The sequence below is a fragment of the Somniosus microcephalus genome, chromosome 13 (assembly GCF_052327205.1).
Source record: "Somniosus microcephalus isolate GS21.2 chromosome 13, FLI_Smic_1.0, whole genome shotgun sequence".
NCBI lineage: Eukaryota > Metazoa > Chordata > Chondrichthyes > Squaliformes > Somniosidae > Somniosus > Somniosus microcephalus.
Window position 1 is genome coordinate 66,235,884 of NC_140999.1, and position 18,351 is coordinate 66,254,234.

Below are 18,351 nucleotides of genomic sequence, written 5' to 3' on the forward strand. Positions count from 1 at the left end.
ATTGTAATCAGGAAATTCTTTAGAGCAAAAGGATTTCCAAAAAAACCCCACCTTGTCAGCTGACTAAAGCCAGGGTTTTTTTTGGGGGTGGGTGGCATAATCTCAATCAACTTTAACTAGACACAAGGAGTGCTGGATTAGATAGTTACCATGTCTGACAGTAAAGCTTTGCTCAGTTTCTACCTTGTCCCTCCCATCAGCAGTGGAATTTAATTTTAACTCTACCAGTGTAACTAGGACTTACTACTAGCCATTTCATATTTCACATCAACACCCAAAAGGCACACATCTGTCCAGCTGGTTTATTTGTTCAGGTCTACAGTTCAATCTCACTACATTGGGAAGAGACAGCTCTTGGTTTCTTCATCCTGTACACTGCAGCCATCACCACCAACAGGGACAGAGCCACCACCATGAAGCCAATGGCTGCTCCATGCAGAAACCGAGAAGGAGACCCAGCAGCATCTATTGGGAGACACAAGGTGTTATATTTGGAAGGGTTCACAGTGGCCTATTGAAGAACCTCCACTTACCATTCTCTTCAAGCAGCTTCTTAGACAGACGACTCTCAACTTCTAGGAAAATAATGGGACCAGGAGCACTCACCAATGTTCCCTCATGGTCATCTGTATTCCTGCGTCTCTCTATTGGGAAATGAGACATTGTTAGCAGACAGTTTTGTCCTGATCCACTTTCCAACATGGTCACCCATGTATCATCTCCAAGGAGAAAGAAAAATCCTGACTAGACACTGGAGATCACACATTACCTGCTATATAGCCAGAGACCAACCCACGTTACACCATCTGCAATTCCAGTTCAATGTTTGCAATGATGGGCAAAAAGCTAGACACCACATAGACTGAAACTACTGGTGGGGGGGGAAGGGGAGTTCAGTTGAAGAGGAATTTAGAAAGCCAGAGAAAGAAGAAGGCAATAGTGCAGGGTAGCGATAGGGGAAATGATAACCAGAGTCTGAAAGGAGAGAGCATACAAACATAAGCATGCACCAGCAAATAGTTTCAGAATGGGTAAAAGAAAATATTAAAAGCTCTTTACCTGAATGCATGCAGCATTCGCAACAAGATAGATGAGTTGACAGCAAAAATAGAAATAAATGGGCATGATCTGATAGCCATTACAGAGACGTGGCTGCAAGGTGACCAAGGCTGGGAACTGAATATTCAGGGGTATTTGACATTTCGGAAGGATAGGCAGAAAGTAAAAGGAGGTGGGGTAGCTCTGTTAAAGGATGAGATCAGTGCAGTGGTGAGAAATGATATTGGCTCAGAGGAGCAGGATGGAGAATCAGATTGGGTGGAGATAAGATATAGTACAGGAAAGAAGTCACTGGTGGGAGTAGTCTACATCCCCCCCCCCACACACACACACACACAACAGTAGCTATACTGTAGGACAGAGTATATATCAAGAAATAATAGAGGCTTTTAAGAAAGTTACTGCGATAATCATAGGTGATTTGAATCTTCATATAGATTGGACAAATCAAATTGAGTAAGAGTTCATAGATTGTATTCGGGATGGTTTCTTAGAACAATACGTTGTCGAACCAACTAGGGAAGTGGCTATTTTAGATCTGGTAATGTGTAATGAGACAGGATTAATTAATGATCTCATAATAAAGGATCCTCTAGGGAACAGTGATCATAGTATGATAGAAGTTTCAGGACGAGAAACTTGGGTCTGAAACTAGTGTCCTAAACTTAAATAAAGGCAACTACAAAGGTATGAAGATAGAGTTGGCTAAAGTAGACTGGGAAAATAGATTAAAGGGTAAGAAAGTAGATAAGCACTGGCAGACATTTAAGGAGCTATTTCGTAACTCTCCAAGGTTTATTCCAGTTAGAAAGAAAGACTATGAGAAGGATAAACCATCCGTGGCTAACTAAGGAAGTTAAGGATGGTATCTAATTGAACGAAAAGGCATACAATGTTGTGAAGGTTAGTGGTAGGCCAGAGGATTGGGACAGCAAAGGATGACTAAAAAAAAAGGGAAAAGATAGATTATGAGTGTAAACTAGCAAAAAATATTTTAAAAGACAGCAAGTGCTTCTACAGGTAAATAAAAGGGAAGAGTAGCTAAAGTGAACATTGGTCCCTTAGAGGTTGTGGCTGGGGAATTAATAATGGGAAACAGGAAAATGGCAGAGACTTTGAACAAATATTTCATATCAGTCTTCACGGTTGAAGACACTAAAAGCATCCCAATAATAATTGATAATCAAGGGGCTATAGGGAGGGAGGAACTTAAAACAATGACTATCACTAGAGAGAAAGTAATCTAAGCAGTAGGCAAGCTAATGGGACTAAAGGCTGATAAGTCCCCTGGACCTGATGGCCTGCATCCTAGGGTCTAAAAGAAGTGGCTGCAGAGATAGTGGATGCATTGGTTGTAATCTAGCAAAATTCCCTGGATTCTGGAAAGGTCCCAGCGGATTGGAAAACCGCAAATGTAACACCCCTATTCAAGAAAGGAGGGAGGCAAAAAGCAGGAAGCTATAGGCCAGTTAGCCTAACATCGGTCATTGGGAAAATGCTGGAATCCATTATTAATTAATAGCAGGACATTTAGAAAATCATAATAAAACCACGTTGACTCTGATTAATTGTATGATTAGATCTGGGGGTCATTTTACATGAAACACAAATTTAGCATGCAGATACAGCAAGTAATTAGGAAGGCAAATGGAATGTTGGCCTTTATTGCTACAACTCTATAGGGTGCTGGAGACACCATACCTGGAATACTGCGTGCAGTTTTGGTCTCCTTATTTAAAAGTAGGGATATATTTGCATTGGAGGCAGTTCAGAGAAGGTTCACTAGATTAATTCCTGAGATGAAGAGGTTGTCAATGAAGCAGGGTTGCCCCTATACTCACTGGAATTTAGATGAATGAGGTGATCTTATTAATACACAAGATTCTGAGGGGGCTCGAGTGTAGATACAGGGAGGATGTTTCCCCTCATGAGGGAATCTAGAACTAGGGGGGCACAGTTTCAGGATAAGGGGTTGCCTATTTAAAATGAAGATGAGGAGGAATTTCTTCTCAAAGTGTCATGAATCTTTGGAATTCTCTACCCCAGAGAGCTGTGGAGGCGGAGTAATTGAATATATGCAAGGTGGAAATATACGTTTGAGCTACAGGGGAGTCAAGGGTTATGGGGAAGTGGAGTTGAGGCCAAGATCAGATCAGCCATGATCTTATTGAATGGCGGAGCTGGCTTGAGGGGCCGAAAGGCCTACTCCTGCTCCTATTTCTTATGTTCTGACAGGATTTTAGTTAGGCCCTGGAGATACTCGTCATGAGTTGTGGCTCCCATTTATAGACAAGGGTCCTTCCCATTGAGAGCAGGTTTCTTCATATTGGAAGGGAGAGTGATAAACCCCCAGTTGCAGGGAACCAACTAGATATTACTACAAAAGTAAATTAGTTTGCTTTGACTAGAAACAAACTCTGGAGCAGAAGGAAATCCCTGGTTCAGCAAGAGATTAAATCAAGAACTCACTTAGGCCACATTTGGATGTACAGTCATCCTGAACCTCAGCACTGCAGTGCAAGGAAACCTAGAAGGGAAAGGAGTTTAGAGTGAGCTTCATGTAGACAGATAAACCAGGCTGTTATACAAGGAGCCAGGAAAGAGACCACACCTTGAGTATTGTGTGCAGTTTTGGTTACATTATCTGAGGAAGGATATTCTTGCCATGGAGGGAATGAAGCGAAGATTCACCAGACTGATGCCTGGGATGGCAGGAATGATGTATGAGGAGAGATTGGGTCGATTGGGCTTATACTCGCTGGAGTTTAGAAGAATGAGCGGGGATCTCATTTAAACTTAGAAAATTCTAACAGGACTAGACAGACTAGATGCAGGAAGGATGTTCCCGATGGCGGGGGAGTCCAGAACCAGGGGTCACAGTCTAAAGATAAGGGGTAAGCCATTTAGGACAGAGATGAGGAGGAATTTCTTCACCCAGAGAGTGGTGAGCCTGTGGAATTCTCTACCACAGAAGGCAGTTGAGGCCAATTCATTAAATATATTCAAGAAGGAGTTAGATATATTTCTTAAGGCTAAAGGGGTCAAGGAATATGGGGAAAAGGCAGGGACAGGGTACTGAGTTTGGATGATCAGCCATGATCTCATTGAATGGCGGAGCAAGCTCGAGGGGCCGAATGGCCTACTCCTGCTCCGATCTTCTATGTTTCTATGTTTCATTGGCTCAGACTCCTGTTTGGTTATCTGTCCAGTGAGAGGCTGGGCAGAATCTCCATCCAGGAAAACAAAAGTCTTCACTTCAAACTGTTTGTGATGGGTTGGGAACTGCAGGCTGGAAAACACAACCACCGGGTGTAGGAGGGTCTGGTAGTCATCACCATCATAGGGGCACCTGCAACAGAAGGGTCAGTAATAGAGAGTAGAGTAATACAGCACGGATAGAGGCCCTTCGGCCCATCGTGTCCGCGCCGGCCATCAAGCCCTGTCTAATCTAATCCCATATTCCAGCATTTGGCCCGTAGCCTTGTATGCTATGGCATTTCAAGTGCACATCCAAATGCTTCTTAAATGTTGTGAGGGTTTCTGCCTCCACAACCCTTTCAGGCAGTGAGTTCCAGACTCCAACCACCCTCTGGGTGAAAAAGTTCTTTCTCAAATCCCCTCTAAACCTCCCGCCCTTTACCTTGAATCTATGCCCCCTAGTTATTGACCCCTCTACTAAGGGAAAAAGCTCCTCAGCATCCATCCTATCTATGCCCCTCATAATTTTGTACACCTCAATCATGTCCCCCCTCAGCCTCCTCTGCTCCAAGGAAAACAAACCCAATCTGCCCAGTCTCTCTTCATAGCTGAAGCGCTCCAGCCCTGGTAACATCCTGGTGAACCTCCTCTGCACCCTCTCTAACGCGATTACATCCTTCCTGTAGTGTGGCGACCAGAACTGCACACAGTATTCCAGCTGTGGCCTAACCAGTGTTTTATACAGCTCCATCATAACCTCCTTGCTCTTATATTCAATGCCTCGGCTAATGAAGGCAAGTATCCCATATGCCTTTTTTACCACCTTATCCACCTGTTCCGCCGCCTTCAGGGATCTGTGTACTTGCACACCCAGATCCCTCTGACCCTCCGTCTTGCCTAGGGTCTTTCCATTCATTGTGTATTCCTTTGCCTTGTTAGTCCCCCCAAAGTGCATCACCTCGCACTTTTCCGGGTTAAATTCCATTTGCCACTGTTCCGCCCATCTGACCAACCCATCTATATCGTCCTGCAGGCTGAGGCTACCCTCCTCGCTATTTACCACCCTACCAATTTTTGTATCATCCGCGAACTTACTGATCATACCCTTTACATTCATATCCAAGTCATTAATGTAGACCACAAACAGCAAGGGACCCAGCACCGATCCCTGTGGTACCCCACTGGCCACAGGCTTCCAGTCACAAAAACAACCTTCGACCATCACCCTCTGCCTTCTGCCACTAAGCCAGTTTTGTATCCAATGTGCCAAGGCACCCTGGATTCCATGGGCTCTTACCTTCTTGACCAGTCTCCTGTGCGGGACTTTATCGAAGGCCTTACTGAAATCCATGTATACCACATCCACTGCGTTACCCTCATCCACACACCTAGTCACCCCCTCAAAAAATTCAATCAAATTAGTCAGACATGATCTTCCCTTGACAAAGCCATGTTGACTATCCCTGATTAATCCTTGCCTCTCCAAGTGGAGACAAATTTTGTCCCTCAGGATTTTTTCCAATAATTTTCCTACCACTGATGTTAGGCTCACTGGCCTGTAGTTCCCCGGTTTTTCCCTACTACCCTTCTTGAATAAGTGGGAGCACCTGCAACAGGAGGGTCCGTCAGTGGGAGCACCTGCAACAGGAGGCTCAGTCAGTGGGAGCAGAAAAATAAATTATTGATCCAATAAAGAAAAGGGATTTTAGTTTGGCATTGGTGGCAAGGGTTAGAGTTCAATCCATTCCATCAATGAGAAAGTAGCCATCTACACCCAGACCTGGGCTACAATGTACTATTTAGTTCACCCCATTACTCTAAAGCTGGGGTCACATTCAGCTTTCTTAGTGCAATAGTAACTGTTGCATGGAACAATACTGAAAGCTTCAGGACCAATGTAGACAAACTTAGCTAAAGCCAACACTGTATTGGATTGTATTCATAGAACTATTCAGTACAAATCAAAGGACACCGCTCTGTCACTTTGCACGTCATTGGTTAGACTGCATCTAGAGTACTACACCCAGTTTTGGTCCCATCATGATGGTGATGGCAGTCTTGGAAAAGACGCCAACTACAAGAATGATTCCTAGCTACAAGAACCTTACCTACTCAGACACAATGAGCTGTGTCTACTTATCCTTGACCAGCATGGAATTAGAGGTGGCCTGATAGAGATCTATAAAGGGCTGTATAGCATCCCTGTTGAGATTATTACAGTTTGACACGAGGACATGGGGAGAAGTTTAAACTAGGCAAGAGTCAGAATAGACTGATGTTCGGTGGCTCTCCTTCCCACTCGCAGCACACACCGATTCCCCGCCCCCCAGCCCAGCTAGAGAGTAGTGAGTGATGAGAATACATTGACAAGATGTGGTGGGTGCTGATTTTCTGCACACCTTCCAGGGGGGAGCTGGGCTGGTCCCTGGCCAAAACCAGAGATCACATGGCATCATATAGAAGGCAAATGTCTTTGCAATTAACATTTGGCAGAGTGTGGCCCATGGGATCTCCTGGACTGGATTTGATCACCTGAGGCATCACACAGAGTATTTCCCACCTTATTGGCCCTGGGTTTTCTGTCTCTCCCAGGAGATTACATGGTTATTGGGATGAGGGGAGTAGGAACTGTCTAGTCACAATGCTACAGTCAAGAGTGTGGGGCAGGCTTGATGGAACAGTTGGTCTTTCACTGCCCATCAGCTTATCATTTTCTATGAATTCGCAAAACCATTAGCCCTTCCATTCAGCCTTTCCTTACCCGTCCACCAGTAGACTCCATTGCACCTCGTGGTTTGGGGCTGGGACAGGAGTCGCCCAGCAGTCATGCAACCTCAGGACAATCATTGGGTCTGTGCGGTCCTGGACACGAACCTCCACAAGCACTGGGTCCTGAAGGATACTCTGAATGGGGTAGTCACTATCCACATACCAGGATCTGAAGTTACCACCTGAAAGGCAGACACACAAGCACCAGTCACTCCCTGCATTGATACATTCCCAGTGTTTCTGTCACCATTACCCAGGGCCATTAAACATTTTGCAATTCTCAGTTCCAGTTTCAGAATCCCATCATCAGAAGCAGGAGGTGGTGGAGGAGCCGTGTAAACCGTGACAATGATTTGTAAGCCAGTCTCTTTCCTCCCCTTGTACTTGCACTGGACATGCAGGCTGCAGAGAGACAATAGCAGGTGGAGCTTCATCCAGCAACACATCCCTCCAACCCCAACATCTCCCCACCATCCTCCTACCTGAAGGTGCTGTCTCGGGTTATTGAGCCCAGTTTCCCAGTCAGAATCATCCTCTTACCCAACACATCCGTTTCATACACCAAGGTTCTATTCTCCTCCTGCAGAGAGAACACTGGTTAATAGGGAGCTGGTTCATTCACGTGGAGAATGCTCGGCCCATCAATACTCACCCGCTTGGTCGAGCCACAAGAGGTAATCGGGAAGCAGAAGGTCACAAGCTTTGCAGTGGTTAGTTTAGGCCTGCACTTTGCTTCTTGTCCATCTTTCACATACAGAGATGACAGGTTGAGGGCAGGAAGGGTCAGGGTCTTGGAGATCACTATGATGAACTGACCATCCACTGTGCACACTGCAAGAGAATTACAATTCAATTCCACTGCACCCATTGATGGTCAGGGGCTTCTCATTAGAGGAGAAATCAGAGGTCTCAGACCAGAGACTTGAGGGACTGAGTCTCAAAAGCCACAGACCAGCTCACAGCAGTAACAGGACTAGAATCCAAGTGGAAGCACAACCATTTAGTTGGATAGTGGAGTGAGCAAGGATGCACTTATACTAGCTGGGAACAGGTGCAGGCCATTCAGCCCCTCAGGCCAGTTCCACCATTCAATGAGATCATGGCTGATCTATACCCCAACTCCATATCCCTCGAACCATGGTGAGCATCGATCTCAGATATAAAGTTAGTTTTTTTTTAATTCATTCACAGCACGTGGGTATCACTGGCAAGGTTGACATTTATTGCCCTATCCCCAATTGCCCTTTAAGGTGGTGGTGAGCTGCCTTTGATGTGGTGAAGGTTCCCACACTGACTGTCATAGTGGTTTGATACAGCTCATTGCCTTGCTGGGCCATTTCAGATTGCAGTTAAGTGTCAACCACATTGCTGTGGGTCTGGAGTCCCATAGGCCAGACGAGGCAAAGACAGCAGATTTCTTTCCCTAAAAGGAAATTAGTGAAACTGATGAATTTTTTATGACAATCCAGTAATTTGGCACCACACTTATGCTGCGAATATACACAGTCTCAGAGATAACTACCGCTACAACAGCAAAGACATGCCAATCAAGGCCAACTTGACCAACCCATCTCAAATTTAGAAAGCAATTTTGGACCGTTGCCAAAACCCTTCAGTCTTGACAGATGGTGAAATGCAACATTCCGAATTGATTCCATAGAGGACTTCATAGTACAACCTGAAGGATCAAACTAGGACAATCAACTGATTCAGAACCGGTCATGGTAGATGCTGCCACCTTCTCCATAGGTGGAAGGTTAAATCAGCCCCATCATGTGATTGTGGAGCTTCTAAACAGACCCTGGATCACATCATAACCAAGAAAAGTAAAAGAAAGATATGCATTTATATAGCGCCTTTCATGACCACCGGACGTCCCAAAGCACTTTACAGCCAATGAACTACTTTCTGAAGTGTAGTCACTATTGTAATGTAGGAAACGCGGCAGCCAATTTGAGCACATCAAGCTCCCACAAACAGCAATGTGATCATAGAAACATAGAATGGTTGCAGCACAGCACATTCAGCTCGTCAAGCCCATGAGGGCTTTCTTCAAGAGCAGTCCCACTCCCCCGCCCTTTCATAGAATCATAGAAATTTATAGAATATAAGGAGGCCATTTGTCCCTCTTGTCCATGCCGGCCGACAAAGCGCTATCCAGCCAAATCTCACTTTCCAGCACTTGGTCCGTAGCCCTGTAGGTTATGGCACTTCAAGTGCAGATCCATGTACATTTTCAATGTGATGAGGCTCTTTGCCTCTAACATCCTTTCAGGCAGTGAGTTCCACACCCCCACCACCCTCTGGGTGAAACTTTTTTGCCTCAAATCCCCTATAAACCTCCGACCAATTACTTTAAATCTATGTCCCATGGTTATTGACCCTTCTGCTAATGGAAATAGGTACTTCCTGTCCACACTATCTTGGCCCCTCATAATGTTGTACACCTCAATTTTGTCTCCCCTCAGTCTCCTCTGTTCCAAGGAAAACAACCCCAGCCTATCCAATCTTTCCTCATAGCTAAAATTCCCCAGCCCAGGCAACATGATCTTATTGAATGGCAGAGCAGGCTCGAGGGGCCGACTGGCCCACTCCTGCACCTATTTCTTATGTTCTTATGTTCTAACATACTCGTAAATCTCCTCTACACCCTCTCTATCACATCCTTCCTGTAATGTGCTGGCCAGAACTGCACACAGTATTCTACCTGCAGCCTAACCAGTGTTTTATACAGTTCAAGCATAACCTGCCTGTGTGGCGACATGCCACCACTGGACATAATCCGCTCACGGCGGCACAGACAGTCTAAGCAGAAGCCCCCAGCCGGGGGCCCTTTCCTCCAGCAACTTGTTTCCCGCAGGGACAGGCTGCCGGGAGCACTTCCTGTCTGGGAAGTATTTAAGTGGATGTGCGGGCTTTTCTAGTTCCTGTTTGCCATGTGGTCAGAATAAAGCAGTTGTGTTTTCAATAGCTCTGTCTCGACTCCCACGTTTGCCGCGGTATCTCAACACTGGTGACCCCGACGCTCAGGACGAATCCTAAGCTAGCATGGCGGATACAAACGTAGTCACGGTTAAATTACCTGACTTTTGGGGGAACCTCGCCGAAGCCTGGTTCGTTCAAGCTGAGTCCAGATTCCGGCTGAAAGGCATTACAGTCGACGCCACGAAGTACGACTACCTCGTCGCCTCGCTCACCTACGCTACAGTCCCCAAGGTTTGGGCAGCGCTGCAGAATCCACCAACGGAGGGCAAGTACGAGCATCTGAAGGCTGCGCTACTTAAAAAATTTCAAACGTCCTCTTACCAGCGCCACTGCCAACTCCTGGACCTCCCCGGCCTTGGTGACGCTTCACCATCAGACCTGCTTTCCCACATGCTGTCCCTATCCGACGACAAAAATCCCGGCACCCTTTTTCGCATGCTTTTCATTCGGCAGCTCCCCGCCAGCATCCGCCCGCTCCTTGTGGAGTCTGACTCCACGGACCTGAATGAGATAGCCGAAAAGGCCGACCGGCTGCTCTCTGCACAGGCCGCTCGCGACGTCGCGCCCGACCTCACGGCAACGACCACGCGGTCTTCCCGGGCCGCTAGGCCCGACCGCCCTACCACTCCGGGTCACTGCTACTACCACACCCGTTTTGGCGCTAGGGCTCAACGCTGCACACCACCGTGTTCCTTCAAACCCCCCCCCGCACCGGCCCCCGCGATGGCCGCGGGGCAGAAGGAGCCCCTACTGTACGTCACTGACGACAGAACCAACCGCCGATTTCTGTGCGACACAGGGGCCCAGCACAGCATCACCCCCGCCTCCGCCCTCGAGATCCAACGCGGCACACGGGGTATCACACTGGCTGCAGCCAACGGCTCTGAAATCCGCACACATGGCACCCGCATGGTCACGCTCGACCTCGCGGGCCGCCGCTACCGCTGGGAGTTCCTGACAGCCAAGGTCCTCTGCCCACTCATTGGCGCCGACTTCCTACGTGCCCACGGCCTCCTTGTCGACATTCCGAGGCACCGCCTCGTCGACATCAACACTATGGCCCCCATCCCCGGCGCCTTTACCCCGGCCCGTTCGGCCGGCCCGACGACCTACTGCCTCGCCAGAGCCACGGACGACTACTCGGCACTCCTAGCTGAGTTTCCCGCCCTCACTAACCCGACCTTTTCGGCCAAAGCCACCAAGCACGGTGTGGAACACTATATCCCCACCACCGGCCCCCCAGTTTCTGCCCACGCCCGCAGACTCAACCCAGCCAAGCTGGAAATCGCGCGGGCCGAGTTTACCAACATGGAACAACTCGGCATCATCCGCCGCTCCAGCAGCCCTTGGGCCTCGCCCCTCCACATCGCCCCCAAGCCCGGCGGAGGCTGGCGCCCTTGCGGGGACTACCGCCGCCTCAACGACGCCACCACCCCCGATCGGTACCCGGTGCCACACATCCAGGACTTCTCGGCCCGACTGGCCGGACGAACCGTCTTTTCCAAAGTCGACCTGGTGCGCGGTTACCACCAAGTCCCCGTACACCCCGCGGACATCCCCAAAACGGCCGTCATCACCCCATTCGGCCTGTTCGAGTTCCTGAGGATGCCCTTCGGCCTCAAGAATGCAGCACAGGCTTTCCAGCGCCTTATGGACTCAGTCCTCCGGGACCTGAACTTCCTATTCGTCTATCTAGACGACATTCTCGTGGCCAGCTCCTCCAAACAGGAACACCTCGAACACCTTTGCATCCTGTTCGGGCGCCTAGCCCAACACGGGCTCATCCTCAGCCCGGCGAAGTGCCAATTCGGCCTAACCGAGATCGATTTTCTCGGTCACCACATCACCCCTGCTGGGGCCATCCCCCTGCCCAACAAGGTGCAGGCCGTCCAGCAATTCCCCCGCCCCACAACCATCAAGGGCCTCCAGGAGTTCCTCGGGATGGTGAACTTCTACAACAGGTTCATCCCCAGAGCCACAGCCCCTATGAAGCCCCTATACGACTCCCTCCGAGGAAAATCCGGCAAGATGGACGTAGCCTGGACCACTGACACGGCAGTCGCCTTCGACGCCACCAAAAACGCGCTCGCCGACGCCACTCCGCTCGCGCACCCGAGGGCCGATGCCCGGGTCGCGCTCACCACCGACGCCTCCGACCACACGGTCGGGGCCGTGTTCGAGCAGTGGGTCAATGGCGCGTGGCAGCCACTTGCCTTCTACAGCCGCCAACTGCGCCCCCCGGAAGTCAAATACTCCACTTTCGACCGCGAGCTTCTCGCACTCCACCTGTCGGTCCGCCATTTCAGGTTCCTCCTGGAAGGCCGCCCCTTCACCGCGTATGTGGATGACAAGCCACTCACATACGCGATGGCCAAGCACACCGAACCCTGGTCCGCTAGGCAGCAACGCCAGCTCGCGGCCGTCTCCGAGTTTACTACGGACATCCAGCACGTCTCCGGTAGAGACAACGTGGTCGCCGACTGCCTTTCCCGTCCCGCCGTCCGTGCGAATCACCTCGCGGTCGACTACGCACAACTAGCAGCGGCCCAGCTCACGGACCCAGACCTCCTCTCGGCGGCTACCAGCCTGCCAGGGCTACGCCTAGCTAAGGTCGCGCACAGGCCCAAAGCCACGGCAGTCACGTGCAACATCTCACTCGGCCAACCCAGGCCGGTCGTCCCTGAGACCTGGCGCCGCCGCGTCTTCGACACGCTCCACGGGCTCTCTCACCCGGGTTCCCGCGCATCCGTCAAACTCCTCTCCAAGCGCTTCGTCTGGCGCGGCCTTAGCAGAGATGTTCGGACTTGGGCCACCTCCTGCCTCACCTGCCAACGGGCTAAGGTACAGCTGCACACCAAAGCACCCCTGGGAGACTTCGAGGTACCCAGCCGCTGCTTCGACCACGTACACGTCGACATCGTCGGTCCCCTGCCGCCATCGCAAGGCCAAACTTATCTCCTCACGATGGTCGACCGCTACACACGCTGGCCTGAGGCAGTGCCGCTGACCTCCACCACCACAGCCGACATCGCCAGGGCGTTCGTTAACACCTGGGTTGCGAGGTTCGGCGTACCGGCTGACATAACCTCCGACAGAGGCGCCCAGTTCACCTCCGAACTCTGGACGGCCACAGCACGCAACCTCGGGGTGACGCTCCACCGCACCACGGCGTACCACCCGCAGGCCAACGGACTTTGTGAACGCTTCCACAGGTCACTCAAGGCCTCACTCCGCGCCGGCCTGCAGGACAGTACCTGGACTGACCGCCTACCGTGGATGCTACTCGGCCTACGCACCGTGGTCAAGGAAGACCTCCAGTCCTCGGCAGCGGAGTTAGTCTACGGACAACCGCTGCGCATCCCAGGCGAATTCCTTCCGGAGCCTACCAAGTCTTGGTCGGCCGAACAGCAGCGGCTCGACTCTTTCTGTTCCGCTCAGCAGTTCGCCCCACTTCCGGTCAACCGACACGGCGAACTCGCACCTCACGTCCCGCCAAATTTACAGCAGGCGCGCTTCGTCTTCGTGCGACACGACGCGCACCGCGGCCCCCTGCGACCCCCATACGACGGTCCGTACGAGGTACTACAAACCGGGGACAAGGTATTCAAGCTGCGACTCGGCGACAGGGTTGAGACAGTCTCCATCGACCGGCTCAAACCAGCATACACAGAACCAGGGGAACAGGTCCCCGTGGCCCAGCCTCCAGCCAGAGGCCGTCCCCCCGGCAAGCCAGCACAGCCGGCGGCGAACCGCCCGACCCAACCAACCAGACCGGCGACAACTCAGAGCCGCTGCGGCAGAACCATTAGACCACCGTCACGACTCGTCCACTCCTCCTAAGCGGATTCTGGGGAGAGCTCTGTGGCGACACGCCACCACTGGACATAATCCACTCACGGCAGCACAGACAGTCTAAGCAGAAGCCCCCAGCCGGGGGCCCTTTCCTCCAGCAACTTGTTTCCCGCAGGGACAGGCTGCCGGGAGCACTTCCTGTCTGGGAAGTATTTAAGTGGATGTGCGGGCTTTTCTAGTTCCTGTTTGCCATGTGGTCAGAATAAAGCAGTTGTGTTTTCAATAGCTCTGTCTCGACTCCCACGTTTGCCGCGGTATCTCAACACCTGCTTTTATATTCTATGCCTCGATAATAAAGGGAAGTATCCCGTATGCCTTCTTAACCACCTTATCTTATCTACCTGTCCTGCTACCTTCAGGGATCTGTGGACATGCACTCCAAGGTTCCTCTTATCTTCTGCACTTTTCAGTGTGCTACCATTTAGTGGCCCAGAAATTAGGTTCGGGAGCTTGCCGCGCGTGCAAGCCCCCGATGTGCACTTACCCGGCATGCCGACAGCTGAAGCCTGGGTCTGCTTGGAATTCCTGTCACTGGCCCGGTTCAGCTGTCGGCGCGCTGTGCTTGCCTGATCCAGCGGCGTAGTTAGTGCGATGTGCCGGCTGGGATCAGGTGAGCACTGGGCAGCCAATCAGGGGAGGGAAAACTTCATTCATGAGTTTGATAGTAAGAACTGTCAAACTCATGAAAAGTACGGGCACCCAAAACACCACTTAAACTTTAAATAACATTTTAAAAAACATCACACCAATTAAATGAACTATAAATTACTTAAAAAAAACTATTTTGAGCAATTAATCAAATTTTTGAAAAAAATAATTTTTTAAGAAATCGGGTCTAAAAATACACTGACCTTACTGTAAAGTCCTTAAAAACAATAACGCTGTGGAAAAAATGTTATAATTTTAAATAATAGACCACTTACCTTAAAGAATCAAATCCTTACGTCTCCTTTTTACATTTCTAAAAAGTTGGGGCCCTTACACACGGGCAAACCAGTCAAAAAGGAGGAACCCCTTGGAGGAAATGCCGGTTTCCCGCGCATGCGCTGTGCATGCTGAAATCCGGCACTTCCAACGGGCCCACGCCTGAGTACCCCATCGGTACTCACGCGTTGGGACCGGAATTACTGGCCCAATGTGTATCCCCTTGCCTTGGTAGTCCTCCCCAAATGCATTACCTCACACTTCTCCGGACTGAATTCCATTTGCCACTGTTCTGCCCACCTGACCAGTCCATTGATATCTTCCTGCAGTCTACAGCTAGCTTCTTCATTATCAACCTCATGGCCAATTTTGGTATCATCTGCAAACTTCTTAATCATACTTCCTACATTCAAGTCCAAATCATTGATACATACCACAAAAAGCAAAGGACCCAGTACTGAGCCCTGCGGAACCCCACTGGAAACACCCTTCGACCATTACCCTTTGTTTCCAGCTCTGAGCCAATTTTGGGTCCAACTAGCCACTTTGCCTTGGATCCCATGGGCTTATACTTTCATGACAAGTCTGCCATGCGGGACATTATCAAAAGCCTTGCTAAAATCCAGAAAGACTACATCAAACGCACTACCCTCATCGACACTCTTTGTTACCTCCTCAAAAAATTCAATCAAGTTAGTCAGACACGACCCATAGCCCTGCATTTTTTTTCCTTCAGGTATATAACCAGTTCCCTTTTGAAAGCCATGATTTAATCTGCTGCCATCACACTCTCAGGCAGTGCATTCCAGATCATAACCACTCGCTACGTAAAAAAGTTTTTCCTCACGTCGCCTTTGGATCTTCTGCCAGTTACCGTAAATCTGTGCCCTCTGGTTCTGGGACCCTTCTGCCAATAGGAACAGTTTCTCTCTGTCTACTCTGTCTAGATAATGAGCAGATAATCTTTATTTTAGTGATGTTGATTGAGTGTTAAATGTTGGCCAGGACACCAGAGATAACTCCCCTGCTCTTCTTTGAAATAGCGCCATAGGATCTTTTACATCCACCTGAGAGAGCAGACGGGGCCTCTGTTTAACGTCTCATCCGAAAGGTGCCACCTCCGACAGTGGTACTATACGTTTGATATAACATTTCTGCTTTTCAATACTATTCTAGAAATTAACCCCAGAGCGTTGCATGTTTTATGACCTGTGTTGCTACTATGATTTGTGAAATAAGGCCCCCAACTCCCTTTGCCCCTATATCCCCCCATGGTGTAACTAATGTCGGAGGGGGTGTTCACCTGAACAGGGACTGCACACCAAATAGGTGGACAACAGATCAGTCCATTAAGAAATCACCCTAGTAGGACCCTTGTTCTTCCAATGATTCCTCCCATCCATCCCCTTGGATCCTTCTGATTTATAATTGGGTTTTCTATATACAAATTGGTTAATCTAGCTCAGATCAAAAACAATAAATGAACAATTAAATGCAGAATGTAAACATTATAGACTATATAAGGTTTTTTTTTCATTCCTGGTGTGTGGGCATTGCTGGCAAGGCCAGAATTTATTGCCCATCTCTAACTGGCCTCGAGAAGGTGGTGATGATGATGAGCTGCCTTATTGAACCGCTGCAGTCCATGTGGTGAAGGTACTCCCACAGTGCTGTTAGGGAGGGAGTTCCAGGATTTTGACCCAGCGATGATGAAGGAAATGCAATATATTTCCAAGTCAGGATGGTGTGTGACTTGAAGGGGAACTTGGAGGTGGTGGTGTTCCCATTTGCCTGCTGCTCTTGTCCTTCGAGCTGGTAGAGGTCGTGGGTTTGGGAGGTGCTGTCGAAGAAGCCTTGGCGAGTTGCTGCATTGCATCTTGTAGATGGCACAGACGGCAGACACAGTGCGCCGGTGGCGGAGTCAGTGAACGGTTAAGGTGATGGAAGGGGTGCCAGTCAAGCGAGCTGCTTTTTCCTTGATGGTGTTAAGCTTCTTGCGTGTTGTTGGAACTACACTCATCCAGGCAAGTGGAGAGTATTCCATCACACGCCTGACTTGTGCCTTGTAGATGGTGGAAAGGCTTTCGGGAGTCAGGAGGTGAGACACTTGCCACAGAATACCCAGCCTCTGATCTGCTCTTGTAGCCACAGTATTTATATGGCTGGTCCAGCTAAATTTCTGGTCAATGGTGATCCCCAGGATGCTGATGGTGAGGGATTCGGTGATGGTAATGCCGTTGAATGTCAAGGGGCAGTGGTTAGACTCTCCCTTGTTGGCGATGGTCAGTGCCTGGCACTTGTGTGGTGCGAATGTTACCTGCCACTTATCAGTCCAAGCCTGAATATCGTCCAGGTCTTGAAGCATGAGCGCATGAACAGCATCATTATCTGTGGAGTTCTGAATAGCGCTGAACACTGTGCAGTCATCAACGAACTTCCCCACTTTTGAGCTTATGATGGAGGGAAGGTCATTGATGAAGCAGCTGAAGCTGGTTGGGCCTAGGACACTGCCCTGAAGAGCTCCTGCAGCCATATCTTGGGGCTGAGATGATTGGCCAACAACCACCTTCCTATTTCCTAGGTATGACTCCAGCCAGTTGAGAATTTCCCCCATGATTCCAACGGACTTCAGTTTTACTGTCTAGAGCCGAGTGGTCCTGGCAGAACCCAACCTAAGCATCGGTGAGCATATATTTGGTAAGTGCCGCTTGATAGCACTGTTGATGTCACTTTGCTAATGATTGAGAGTAGACCGATGGGCCGGAAATTGGCCAGATTGGATTTGTTCTGCTTTTTGGGGACAGGACCTACCTGGGCAATTTTCCACATTGTCGGGTGGATGGCGGTGTTGTAATTATATATTGGAAGAGCTTGGCTAGAGACGCGGCTCGTTCTGGAGCACAAGTCCTCACCACGACAGCTGGAGCCTTTACTGTATCCAGTGTGTTCAGCCATTTCTTGATAGCACATGGAGCTTAATTGAATTGGCTGAAGACTGGCTTCTGTAATGGTGGGGACTTCAGGAGGAAGCCGAGATGGCGCATCCACTTGGCATTTCTGGCTGAAAATGGTTTCAAACGCTTTAGCCTTGTTTTTGCAGTCAGATGCTGGGCTCTGCCATCATGGTGGATGGGGTTGTTCTTGGAGTCTCCTCTTCCTCCCCCCCATTAGTTGTTTAATTGCCCCCCCACCATTCACAAATGATCTGATACGTTGTTTGTGGGATCGCTTAGCTTTGTCTGTAGCATGCTGCTTCAGTATCCATATCGTCCTGGGTTGCACTTTCCCCAGTTTGTCACCTCATTTTTATGGTTCACCTGGTGCTGCTCCTCCTTATTGAACCATGTTTGGTCACCTGGCTTGATGTTAATGGTAGAGTGAGGGATATGCCAGGCCATGATATTACAGATTCTGGTGGAATAAAATTCTGCTACTACCGCTGGCCCACTGCGCCTCATATCTGCCCAGTTTCGTGCTGCTAGATCTGGTCTGAATCTATCACATTTAACATGGTGGTAGTGCCACACAACACAATGGAGGATGTCTATAGGGAAGACAGAACTT

General features: G+C 49.5%; 1 protein-coding gene across 1 annotated transcript; it reads right to left on the reverse strand.

Annotated features, from left to right (window-relative positions):
- Positions 1-304: 304 nt before the first annotated feature.
- On the reverse strand, positions 305-7,924 carry LOC147108384 (zona pellucida sperm-binding protein 4-like). The gene is made up of 8 exons (XM_086006039.1): positions 7,679-7,924; positions 7,509-7,606; positions 7,295-7,428; positions 7,019-7,208; positions 4,263-4,408; positions 3,529-3,588; positions 534-644; positions 305-465 (listed from the first exon to the last, which is right to left on the reverse strand). Exons 1-8 carry the CDS (start codon positions 7,892-7,894, stop codon positions 317-319), a joined length of 1,104 nt encoding a protein of 367 aa, XP_085862165.1. The 5' UTR covers positions 7,895-7,924; the 3' UTR covers positions 305-316.
- Positions 7,925-18,351: the final 10,427 nt, after the last annotated feature.